The 13,092-nt window shown below is 41.0% G+C and overlaps 2 protein-coding genes across 2 annotated transcripts; both read left to right on the top strand.

The window, feature by feature from the left end:
• Positions 1–994: 994 nt before the first annotated feature.
• On the top strand, positions 995–1,416 carry LOC108106347. The gene has a single exon (XM_017213327.1). It carries the CDS (start codon positions 1,042–1,044, stop codon positions 1,330–1,332), a length of 291 nt encoding a protein of 96 aa, XP_017068816.1. The 5' UTR covers positions 995–1,041; the 3' UTR covers positions 1,333–1,416.
• Positions 1,417–3,295: 1,879 nt separating this feature from the next.
• LOC108106274 (cell death activator CIDE-3) lies at positions 3,296–11,526 on the top strand. The gene is made up of 4 exons (XM_017213241.2): positions 3,296–3,437; positions 4,312–4,700; positions 10,281–10,490; positions 10,566–11,526. Exons 2-4 carry the CDS (start codon positions 4,365–4,367, stop codon positions 10,788–10,790), a joined length of 771 nt encoding a protein of 256 aa, XP_017068730.1. The 5' UTR covers positions 3,296–3,437; positions 4,312–4,364; the 3' UTR covers positions 10,791–11,526.
• The last annotated feature ends 1,566 nt before the right edge of the window (positions 11,527–13,092 follow it).

Below are 13,092 nucleotides of genomic sequence, written 5' to 3' on the forward strand. Positions count from 1 at the left end.
CCCGGCTAAAAAATATTTCCACTAACTGATTGTTAGTGTCTTATAAATTTAGTAAGCCAAATGCCTGGCAGTGTACTATTTTTAGTGGAAATCAAATCAGATTTCAGCAACGAAATTCGTTCATCATCATTATTCCCTAATCCGGTCGTCGAAGCTTGTTGCATGCCTACACATACTCGTACATATGTACAAACACTCCATACCCTCGAAGAACGAATGTCAAACGTCTCATAGCAAAGAAGGGCGGTTGCGGAAGGGGGCATGGCTGGGTAAACAACATATCGAATGAAAACTTGCTTGGCCCGGCTAACGAGTCGCTTTTCTCCCCGAACGAGGGCATAATTCTCTACAATTTTTGCTGCTTGCCTTTTTTTTTCCATTTTTGTAGTATATATTTTACACACATTTCCCCCAAATAAATGTCAAGGATAGGGTAGCGAGGGGCCAGAATGTCCTTAGGAGAAGAGAGACGGTGGTGTAGCGGCGGGGGCAAGCAGTCGCCTCAGGCTGTTGATTTTTATTCGAGAGCATGTGTGTGGTGCACATAAACAAGGCGCTGTGTAATAGATGCCGCAATGGGCATTACTAATGCGCCCCGTGGCACTTTTCGCCCATATATGTGAGAAGGCGTAAGGGGTGAGGGTAAATCAACGGACCTTGTGGGCGGCAAGGGCGGTCCATAATTGTGCAGTTAGAGCCGCTGGCAGCCGCAAACTGGTACTTAGATTGCCTCATTTGGATGTTTGCTTTTGCCACCCGAAAGTCATTAGGTGTGCGGATATGGGTACGCGTTTATACACAAAAAGAAACGTTGTTAGTAGGAATTATTTGATAAGTAAGTCAAGGTAGTAGTATAAGTAACTAGATTAGGAAGGACAACAGTAAGTAACAGTTAGAAATCTCACAATTATATCAAATTTAATAATCATATAAAATCTCATTATATACCCCTTTCTCCCTATCATACTTTTCTTTAAGTGCAGTAAGCCAGAGAGGCAGCTGTCAGTAATGGAAATTTAAGCAAGTTTGGCAAACACAAATATGAAATTAAGCGTTTTGTTTATCATGATGCAGTTGCTGCTGCTGGTGGCCATACAAGCGAATGACCTTTCACTGGATCAGCAGGAGATGTCAGTCAGCTTGCAGGATTTGCAAAGGGAGCTGGCGAAACCATGGAGCTCCAATCCATGTATCAACAATTGCCTCGAGGAGATGGGAAGCTTGGTGGAACAACCAGGCGAATGTCAGCAGTTCGAGCAGCAATTCGACTGTACACTATACTGCATGTTTGTGGGTCCCAGTCCCAGTTCCAGTCTCCCTATTAAGCCATAAAGTGTAAATGCAAATACGCACAGGTTTGTTAGCCATTAAACCAATTATAGCCATCCGCACGTTGCTGCCAATAAAAAACCCGTTCGACACACAAAATACTTAATTAAGTATGCCATTAAGAGGGAATGTAATTGCTTGTTACATACCAGCAAGGCCGATGTCAGTACTTGTTTTCTTTCATTATTTAGCATTTCACATTTTGCATTTATTTTCATTTAATTGAAATGTTTGGCATTTCTTTTTGGCCCGCATTGAAATGCCATTTTTTTTTACCATTTAATTTCATTTAGACTGCTGACAGCAGGCGCAAATATTTGCCATTTACCCGTACCATTGGTATCTGGGGTTTTTTGATGAGATTTTTTGGCGAAAAAGTGCCACATATCCACATGGTCAGCTTCGAATAGTAAAAGGTCCGGCAAGGATCGGGGGCCATTAATCATCGCCACATGCGACGAGCATGACCTTTGCGACGACATGCGAGTTAATTAATCTAACTGCCCAGACTGCGAAGGTCATGCATCGCAATTAAACATGGCAGCTGATGATGAAGGCAGAGCAATCTGCCTCACATTTACCTTTGCAATGCCAGACGCATAAATTTCAATTTGCAACACCGTCTATGCATTTAAATTGATGGCAATGTTGGTCCTGCCACTGCCGCTGCTGCTCCTGCTCCTGCTGATGCTGCTGCTGCATATGCGAAAAGTTGTTCGCGCCGCGCTCCAATGCGCAATTAGCGGACCGCGTCCCATAAATTATTTGACCTCCCCGGTGGCGGGAAAATGTGGAAATGGAAAATGGCGGGCGGAAATGATTGCCCAGCAGGGCGAATAAACAGATGAGCGTGCAGAAAATTCACACATACATAAAAAAGACTAAAAATATAAATGTCCATCAGATAGTTTGACAATGTGAAAGGCTTGCCTTAAGTGCGTTTAACGAGAAAAATATATAATATTATCCATCACGTGACTACAGTGAAAGTCACGTGTTCAACTTTAGTTCAATCGATGTTGAATGCCTGGATTTCCGCAGCCGGCAATCAAATTAACCTTGGTCCACAGGGCGTATGCGCAATATTTTTGCATTTCAAGCCCAGCTCAGTTATACTCGTAAATATTTTTGCATGCGGTTTTGTTTGTCCCCAAAAGGCGAAACAAATTCAATCGGCGTTCAGCAAGGGAATTTCATGAATTTTAAACAATCAATTTCCCCCCACCACCACCCCCCCAAAAAAAAAACAACCAAAACTATTAAAACCGAAATGCAAATGCCAATAAATCTCGGCTTTTGTCTCGCCCTCAAAAGCAAATGCACCTTTGTTGAAAGTTTTGCCTAGAAAACTCAGTATTTTAATTATGCAGCCAGAAGTCTCATTATGGCGAAGTGACATTTTTCCGGCTGCCCGCCGGAGTTTTTTTTGGCCCAAATTGCAAACTTTATTTTATTGCATTTTTAAACTTTGCCCTTACGCGCCGAAAAGTTCAGCCTGAAATATTTATATTTGCCAGCACGCCTCGACTATATACATATATCTATATACAAAGTGTTGTTTGTCTTGGGTTTTTTGTGGTTCCGGTTAAGTAGAACTATTTGCAGCTGCTCCAGTAAACTTTTCCCACTTCACAGGTCATAGAGTCCCGATCCTAGACCAAAGTTTTTTTTTTATGTTTTCTTCTTCATTTTACCGCAGACCCTATGTTTTTGAGCCCGGCACGCCCAGCCTGGCCTGGCTAACAGCATCTTAACAGAATCCTCTCCCTGTACGATGTCCCGCTCTCACGGCCAAAGCTCGTCGAAGGTTAGACTTTGCCGTTTGTGTGTTTTTGCAGGACCTTCTGACTTTGCTTTTGTGTGTTTTTGCTCTGGCCGAAGCTGTCGGCAAATTCGACGAGTCCTGGCTTGTTTAAATACAGCACGCACAGACGTCTGGCAATTTATTCCAAGTTCGGCCGGCTTTTGTTGCACTTGGCTGTTGTAGAGCTGCCACACGCGATCTGTGCTCAAAGTCATCGCGTATTAAAATTATCGGCTACTATTATGGTCGATGCTTGCCGGAAAATGTGAAGAATTCGGTTTTTAAGAATAAATTAAGTGGCAAGGTAATGAGGGAAAATTAGTCCTTATAGTTCAGTGAAAGTAAACAAAAGTTCTTTTAATTAAAAGGAAACTGTGAAGCATATTAAATGAGATTAAAAGAGGTTTTCATTTTAAAAATAATAAATAATTAAAATAGGTAGGTTAAAGGATTTTATTTTGAAAATAAAGTATTATGGGTCAAACTTAATTTTAGGGAATCAAAATATAAATTATGAGAAAAATTAACAAATTTCTGTTTCTAAGTTTGCAAATTAAGCTAAAATACACTCAATTTTTAATGGCTAAAATATCACTTAAAATTAAAAATTATAAATAGTAATAATTAGTGAGAAAATATAAAAATAACAAAACCTAAAACATTCATGTGAAATCAAAGAAAATTTAATGAAAGAAAAACAGTTTACTTAGCATTGGAAGGACTTCCAAAGGAAAGAATATTTAAAATATTTTATGAAAGAAATATTTGTTTAAGTCTTAAATTAAATCGATTAGCAAACCTACACACAATTTTAAAAGTCAAAGTCAAGCACAAAAACTAAAGTAATAACTTCTTTCAGTTCTATTTTGGCAAAAAAAGAAATTTCTCTATTTTACTGGTGGCCTTAAAGCAAAGTGATTTCAGCAATTGAAAAACTTTTTTAAATCAAAGCCAAAACAAATGCCAAACAACGATTTCGTTATGAATTTGTTCTGTTCAATGCAAACAACATACATATCTGAAATAACAATAACACAAAGTCTGCCAGCTTTATGATGCTTGCTTCAGCGGCTTTGAAACATCGCCGAAGAGAGTGCCATACAGAATATTTCAATTATCGTTTAAATTTATTTTGCTTGTCATAAATCTCTCTCGACCATGCTTTCCAACTAGTGCAGCAAGGAGTCCAGACAAGACGTGCAAACTTTCGAGACAAGGATAATTCGAGTGGATGCCAGAAATGATGGCGGATGAGACAAAGCAGGCTGGAATGTCCCAGGCAGCTGAAGAGGCAGCAGCTGGGGAAGCTGCAGGCGGTGTGGCACCCCAAGAAGCTGATCTTGAGACCAGAATAGTGGCTCCACCGCCTAGACAACGTACTCTCACACGCACCGCCGAAATGGATGCGGATTGTGAGGACATCGACTTGGATGCCGATGTGGACGATGCAGCGGATAGCATCACCTTGGAATTGGCCTTATCGCCACATAGCAGCACCACGCCCACTCCGTCGCCCACCACCGCCGACGAGGACTTCGCCCAGCTGGACAACAGCAAGCCTTTCAAGGTGGGTATATAGTATTCTCACATCCTTTGTGGCATTTAGCCACGCTACCTGCTCTCTCTGTGTTAACTGGGCCAGCATTTCGTTAAGTGATTACTGCGTTGCTATTGTTACGCTTGTTGGTTATATATATAAAAAAAAAACACCAAAACAACTAAAAAGTGAAATACTTCAAAATGGAGGTGGAAAAAAAGTTGGATGGTCAGCAGGGCGAACAAAAAGTGAAGGGGTTCCCCCGGCGGATGGGAATAGAACGGCCACTTCAAAGCCTTCGGCGTTGAGTGGCATCATCGACATCAGCACTGCTGCTGAAGTGTTGCTGCCGGTGCTTTATTCGCCCTTTAAGCATTCGTCCAACTTTTCAATCCGCTGCAAAATGCTGGTACGGGCAAAATTCCTGGAAAACAGAGCTGTTGCCTTGCCCTTTCACTTCCTTTTCCCCCCTTTCGCCTTTCACCACGCAAAACTCTATTTGACTATAAAAGATTGCGTGGCCATAGCCAATTTAGTGCACAAAGAAAAAAGCGTCATAAGGTCACAGGTAGTTTCTCACAATTTGTTTATATTTTTAAATCAATTTTCACTTGAATTTTAGCATTTATATTTAGCCTTCTTAACTTTAAGTAGATATTTTAAGGTTTTGTTTTTAAAAGAATTTTTATGAAATGTTAAAACAAAATATTGTCTTTTTTTGGGTTTATCAGTAGGCTGATTTTAACTTGTTACCTTGTCAAGTTTTGTTGGTATTCAATTTGAAATATTTTTATCCTTAACAGTAAGTTATATTTTCCTCAAAGGACGTGCTCGAAATTTATGTTTCAGAGGACATTTTCATTGAAATTTCGATATAAAGATATTGCGATTGAAAATTAAAATTAATCATCATTTTCTTATTCAGTTTTTATGACATTGAATTGTTAACTTTGCGTAGTTTCTGGACCTTTTATCAAGTTAAATTTTCATTAACCAATTTTTGTTCTCTGTGTAGCTGGTCAACAATTGAAATTTAATTAAAATGTTCAAACTGTTCAGCTGGATAAAATAGTAGTATCCGCATGCGGGCGCCAAAGTGGCTCGTATATCATTCCGGGCCAGCCAGCCAGCCAGCCAGCCATTCAGCCAAACAGGCCAATCATACCCATGCCCAACTCGCCAATCACCTTCAATGCCACGCCCACATCTAAGCCGTCTCGCCTGTGGGCGGCGATAACGATAACGAGCCATCTTGGCCACGCCAGCTGCACAACCTAATCGATTTATTGTGTGCTAACGGCATTAAAGCCACCGCCATAATAATATAAACTGGCCAAAAAGATCGGCATCTGGTCATCTGTTCCTCGACTGAATGGATGATGAGCTTCACGAGCTATCAAGTGGCTGTAAATTTGCCAGGAGAGAGCAATTAATTGACAGCTCGATGTGGCCCGAAACGCGATGTCATTTGTCAGTTGGCAACCGACTGATGATGGCTGAACTTCGGCCACGTGACGCATGAGTAATTTATGCACATTTCAGCTAATTAATAAGCTCTCATCTTGTCTACCATTTCGCATGGCTATAGTATTTCCAGGGACTACTAAGTCCCTGATTAAAAACACTGAAATGCTTGGAGATTTAATCTCTTTGACTAATTGCACAAGGAACTGAATGCGAGTGGGCATTAAGATAAGGGGTGATAATCCGTGAGCTATTAATATGCCAACACACGAAGTTTGGTTAGAAGGCTGTGGTGGTAAGCTCTTGATACTCAGAAGAGCTTCAATCTTTGGAATTAAAATGATTAACTTTGGGGTGTTCTTATTGGGTTTTCGTTAGGCTTATATTTGTGAGTTTTAGAAACACGAAACAAATTTAAAGTTTTAAATGGCAAAGAGAAACTTAATGATTTTATTCCATTTTAAGTTCTATGATTGCTTAAACGTAATAAACCGTTCAAATACATGCATTTCCCATCTGAATGCGCAATTTTTTGATTGCATTTATATTATTTTACACTGCTTGCAGTTTAAATCGTTATTTTTTTTAGCCTCAAGGAAACTCTGTGGTAGCCCAACACATTTCTGGTCCTAGCAGGAAATTAAATTCCAGTAAAACAAATCTCATTGGATCAGGAAAATCCCATTCCCTTTTGCCTTCGTTGGGTTAACGCGCAAATGCGTTTTTCATGTCCACCTACAGGGTCCACCTTTGTGTGGGTTTTTCGGGGAATGCAAATGGCTCAAAAATAAAGTCTGATCCAGCCAAATGGAGAGGTTCTCATGAAAGGTTAGCGGTGGGGGGTTGGGCGGAAATTAAATTACCTGCAGACATGCCGCATGGAACGACATCAGCAAGCAGGCAAACAAACAAACAAGCAAGAGCAGGCAGGCAAACAAACAAACAAACAAACAAAAACGAAGAGCAAACATTTCAGAGAATACGCCTTGCTAAGACTGAGACTGAGACATTGCGTATACGCCACGTTGCGCATTAAGCCAAATAAACGAGCATTATTCATGTCCAGGCAAGCGTGCAACTTAACAACACCCCGCTGTCCCCTGTAATAAGTAAGCTAATAAGTACGTGTAAGTGTGGAATGCGACGTCGATTTTGAAAGCAGTTGAGAACTCATCATGGCCCATGGACTTCGAATGAAAGAACGATGCTAATGATTTCCTCCGAACAAAATCTGTCACTGAGGAAAATGTCATTGATTTTGGTGACTTCTATTTATATGATATCTGAATAATGGCGGTGATTGTGTTGGGAAAGTGTTGGATTTATTATTTTGTGTGTAATTTAACAAAATTAATATTAATTTCCCTGACAAGCGTGATAATCGAAACAGATTTTACTGAGCTGAAAGGGAAGTAGACTTCGAAGTATGCATTTTAAACCTTATTTAGGAAATAATCATTAGCTTTACTAACTATACTTATTGTTATTAATGGCTAGACCAATAATTTGTAAAATCATTGTCAGTAGCTTACTTTTTCTCAGTGCCTTTAACAACGTGTTGCTATGGCATTCTGATGGCAATCAGGGGAAATTAGTGCCCCAATGTCTCCGATAAATGCTGTGAACCGAAAGCAGGCAACACGAGCCTGGACAATGGACACCGCAGGCACATCAAAGCAATTTAGGGGAGCCGTGACCTTGGGTCATTTGAAATTACAGCGGCTTCCATTTACCTAGCCTAGAAATCGGGTTTCCTCGCATTTGGATTCTATAATTGCTAACATCCTGCGTAATTTGCATTTCCTGACCGGCCCTAAGTGCTATTTGAACAACAGTTTCCCTTCGCCAGCACACATCTCAGATGTCTCATGGCGAATTCATGACTGCACAGTGAGTCCTGCGCATTGTCCTTGTCATGATCCTGGCTTGTTTGTCGCCTGTCCTAATGACGCCGCTGCTGTTCTGCAACTACTGCTGCTCACCCTATGTAAACGTGGAATTTACAGGGGCAATATTGACGGTGGACGCTGGCAAACAAAAATGCGAGGGAAAATCCCCTGAAAGCCTAACCGCACCGTTGGTAAATATTTACCTGCCTCGTGAACAGAGACTGTAACTGCCCCAAAAAGTGTAACCGCAAATCAGGCCGAGACACTAAGTGCATCAAGATGAAATCATGGCAGCCAATTGAAGGGATTGACCAAAAAGTCAAAGTTCAACTGCGGCCATTCGAGAAGTGAGTGGGAATATACATTGTTCGACAGGGGGTGCTGGGTCAGGCAGTTAAGAAAGCCAAGTTATAATGACTTTCTGGCAGCAGCAAACGGAGAAGGGCTAACAAAGGCGAAAAAGTGGTATAAAGCAAACAAAGCCGCAGGACATTGGCATTTGGCCCAGACTTGATGGAATGAGGTGCTGATTGAATAGTTTGTCCATGGCTACGGAGTATCCCCAGAATGGATACACAATTGCCACTGCTCAGCAGAGAAATACCGAATACCCACGGCCTTTAATGGGTCACACCCACTGCCCCATTGAATTTCGCATTAAATGCTTGATAAATTTTCATTGTTGTGGCTGGCTTGGCTGGCTTTCAGAGCCAACTGAGCTCCAGACTCCGGCCAGACGTAATGGCGTTGGCCATTTGATGGATTCCCTAAGCATCGTATAATTGGTTTAGCAGACGTACTGAGCGGGGGATTGATTGATGGGCCATAAAAGAAGAGGAAAGGTCTCTTTTACTGATGACTTTGCTCTGAATGCAGACTGTGAATGTTGCGATTAAATGGCCACAAACCGCTTGACAGTCGGCTGTCAACTGGAGACACCTGAAGATCTGTCAAAACAAGTCGCACCTCTTGGCAATTTATCAGAATATTCGAGTATATCCACTCGCACTCCAAGGCCTATACGTAATGCCAAAAAAAGGTGGCACAATAGAGGCGTTGGCAACTTTTTGACAGCCCCCTCCCTTTCGCTTGACCATTTCTTATTCTTGTTTTGTTTTCTTTTACCTTTTGCTAGCTTGACCCATCCATCCATCCATTCAACCATCCATAGCTGACCTTGGCAGCCTGTTTGGAATCGACAGCATTATGCTTTAAATATTTTAGTAGCAATCTTTTAGGCTCAAACAAGAGGCTCGGCTCGACTTCAGCCCTAAGAAAAAAAAAGAAAGAAAAACAGAAAAAAAGGTAGAAAAATATAATCGGATGCCGGTGTGCCGACTTGTGCCTTGACCTTCCCATTGTTCGTTGGCTTTATTGTTATGGCAAATGATAAATTGATTAGTTGTTGCTTCTGGCTGTGGTGCTGCCATTCCATTTACCTTTTCCTAAGAACTTCCATACATATCTCCATTACAATTAACCTGCGCCTTCGCCTTACTCTTATCTTTGTCGCCGCGCTTCGTTAACTTCATATTGTTTTTATTGACAGCTGTGAGGGCAAGGCAGTCTGTCCTGGGGCTCCTTTTGCAAATTAAAGCAAACAAATGTTTCAGTCTTTGTGTTGCTCTAGCTTAATGGAGAAAATGTGTGTGTGTGAGGGCTAAACAATTGACTATGACAAACACTTTTGGCTAAGTAAACATGGGCGGCTTTGGCTTTTACATTGCAATGGATCAAATAATATTATCACTTTCATGGTAAAGCTGCTTACCTATTTTGGGAATCTTTTTGAAAGATTTTATAGCGAATTATTCTTTCGTATTGCCTTCTTTTGTGGGCCAAACGTCAAGTCAAACCGAAAATTCCTGTCACTTCATAACAAATTTTAGCTGATAACACTATAACACGGTCTTGGATTTTATTAAAAATTCTTTGGCAAATACCAATATGAAGATGCACCACCGTTTGGCAAATATTGCACTGGAAAAAGCCTAGAAATTTGTAAAAGAAAGATCGTTTATCAAACTATAAGAAATGGTTTTATATTAGTATATTAAATGTACAGTATAATATACGTTATCAAGAAAATCTCCAAAATAAACCATAAAACTGCAAGAACTTAAAATTCAAAGGACATTTCTCTCAGTGTTCTACTACTAGTTAAGCCTTCTCCATCACAGCTATGCAATTTCCGGCATGTCAATACAGGGCGTGAATTCGGCGTAAAATTCGTAGTAATCCGTCGCCTTCATTTCAGATCAAGGACATCACGAGAAACATCCGCAAGGCTGTTGTGGCCACAACGCTGTCGGAGTTGCGGGTAAAGGTGTCAGTGAAATTCGAGCGAGCTCAGCCGGCGATACACCTGGATTGCGATGGCACCGAGGTCGATGACGAAGAGTACTTCAGCACTCTGGAGCCAAATGCCGAATTGATTGCCGTCTTTCCCGGCGAGCAGTGGCGCGATGTGAGTTGTTTTGCCCTTTTATCCTGGCTTTGGGCCACAACCAATCCATCTATTTCACCCATTTCCCCTGTATAGCCCAGCGACTATAATGCCAATCTGCGTCGCACATCGCTGGATGCTCAAAAGTTGAGGAAGTTGGTTAGCAAACTGCAGCCGAACTATATGAACGATGATGATTTGGACAAGCTGTCGAACATGGATCCCAATTCCCTGGTGGATATTACAGGGCGTGAGCCCAAGGACAACGAATATTCAGCGAGAAGCGATGCCGCCAGACGATCCACGGAGTTGTCCTGCTAAATGGGAGTACTTAAACACCCCAAAACGAATGAAGAATGTAGCTTAAGAAGAGGACTGTGTGTATTGAGAATTGTATATATGGAATTTGTACGAGTTTATATGGCTAGCTGGAGTATTTTTGGAAAACGTTTTGATGACGGCACTTGAAGCGACCGATTTGGATTGGTTTTATCTCAATAATCCGTAGATCTGAAAGTTGTGTATTTTTCGAGACCACATTGTCGTAGTCGCAAACTCACCTTGAATGTCTATTATCAGCCGCTAATTGTTCCTAGACCAATAGCCGTTTATGAGCCAAAGAAACTGGACGGCCTCTAAGGTTCGATTCCAGACTTAGATAACCTAGCCCTCACCTCACCTCACTCAGCGGACGATCAACGAATTGCAGAATAGATTTTATCTAGGCAAATAGATATATAAAATATATATATTTTCCATAGTCAGAATCCTTGTGAATGTCACACAGTTTGGGTTATTAGGGAGCAACAAAAATGTACTGTAATTGAATCTCAATTAAATCAATTAGCAATTGAATAAACTTTCACCCTAGGCACATACAAGGGTTTTTACCCACCTTTTTTTTGTATTTATGCTGCATCAATGAACAAGCACAATTTGCTGCACTTTATTCAAAGGGTCATAGAAGCCTGAATTTAATTCGATTCACATTTACGTTGTGTCCACAGGAATCAATGGAAAATTGTAATTTGTAACTTAAAAAAAAGGAAACGAAACGAAAAACCAAAATAAATAAATGGATAAATGTGTGAAAATTACTTTTTATCGAAACAATAAAATGCGATTTTATGTGCTGAGTTCGGCTACTTTTCCGGATTTGATGTGGTCGATAGAGAGCATTTTGCAACTATTTTTCCCTTTCAAGGATGGGCAACTTTGCTTCTGGGTAGAGCCCATACATCAATTCCTTTATCGATTCGGTAGTAATTACTTTAAGAAATGGTCTAATACTTAAAGCTGTGTGTGCTTTCTACTAATTTGAGTGCTATTAATCTGATGCATTTACATTTCCTGTTACTAGATTATAGAGAGAACTTTTAATTATGGGAAGAGCCTTAGCTTCCCTTTCAGATTCCAGCCTTTTATTAGCTTACCAGTACTTCTCGGAAATCGCAGACATTTTAAATTTCCCCCTTTCATTCACATGCTGCACTTTCGGCTTTCTCTCAGATGGAAACAAGTCTAGTAAGCCAAAAAAAAGAGAATAAATGTAGAACATGGTAAACATAGTTTCCTCATCACCCGCCGGCCAGTCCGAATTCTGTTTCCATGTTAAAGTTTCTCCGGTCTGTGAGCATAAAATATGCTCGGGAATCCCTGCCAGGCGTCGAAGTTTTAAATGCAAATGGAATAATGGAAATGAGGCAGAGAGCTTCCTCCATATAACAATCACTCGTATCGGAATCCTTGGCTGGACCTTTAGGCATCATCCTTCGCACGGAATTCCGCACACACACAGAGATACACACCAACAGAATGCGACAAATTTTTAATGCGGATAATTTCTGGACTGGTGACAAAAGCGCAGGAAGTGTTACACATGGCTGAGTATAATATGTTCGAGTAAAGGTGTATGTATTTTTGGTTGGAGAAAAACAACCGGGAAAGCTGACAGATAAAGGTAAACCCATGGAATGCCAGCCAAATGCGGAAAGCATTGGTCAGAGTTGGTTGCCCTTGGCTGGCAGATGTATATATATAATGCTCTGTACATATGTATTTTTAGCTAACCGACTCATTTCCCATGCAACTTTTTTGTTTTGGCACCCTTTTTGCTTACCCCTTAAAAAAAAAGTTCGAACGCGCCACCTGGGGGTGGAGGTGGTAAATATGTATATATGGATATATCTGCCAGCTGCGGATTACATTAACAACCATGGCAGATTTATGCCCCAGTTATGCACTTCTTGGTGTTTCTTACAGCGGACTTAACAGCTCATTGGGCGGTCTGGGAATTTCCAACACCTGAGATCCTGGCCCAGAATAAAGTCCTTGGCTTCCGTCACGGCGGAAATGTCATTGTTGCTTTGAATCAAACTCATTAAAAATTTATTGAATTTATTTTTATGAGCGCTTCTTCGTGTTCGTGTTCCATGGCTGCCATCATGTCACTCGACTAAGTTGGCTCCTGTTCTCCTGACACTGCACTTAAGCTTAGACTACCACTTTACCGGTGGAATGAGGAGAAGAGAGAGGAGGCGGTAGCTTAGAGGCCTTGCTTATGCAGCCTGATGTCTCACAAATCGCACCATAAAATGCAATGACAGGACCGAGCTCGGACCAC

Source organism: Drosophila eugracilis, unplaced genomic scaffold (genome assembly GCF_018153835.1).
Source record: "Drosophila eugracilis isolate 14026-0451.02 unplaced genomic scaffold, ASM1815383v1 contig_90, whole genome shotgun sequence".
Taxonomy (NCBI): Eukaryota; Metazoa; Arthropoda; class Insecta; order Diptera; family Drosophilidae; genus Drosophila; species Drosophila eugracilis.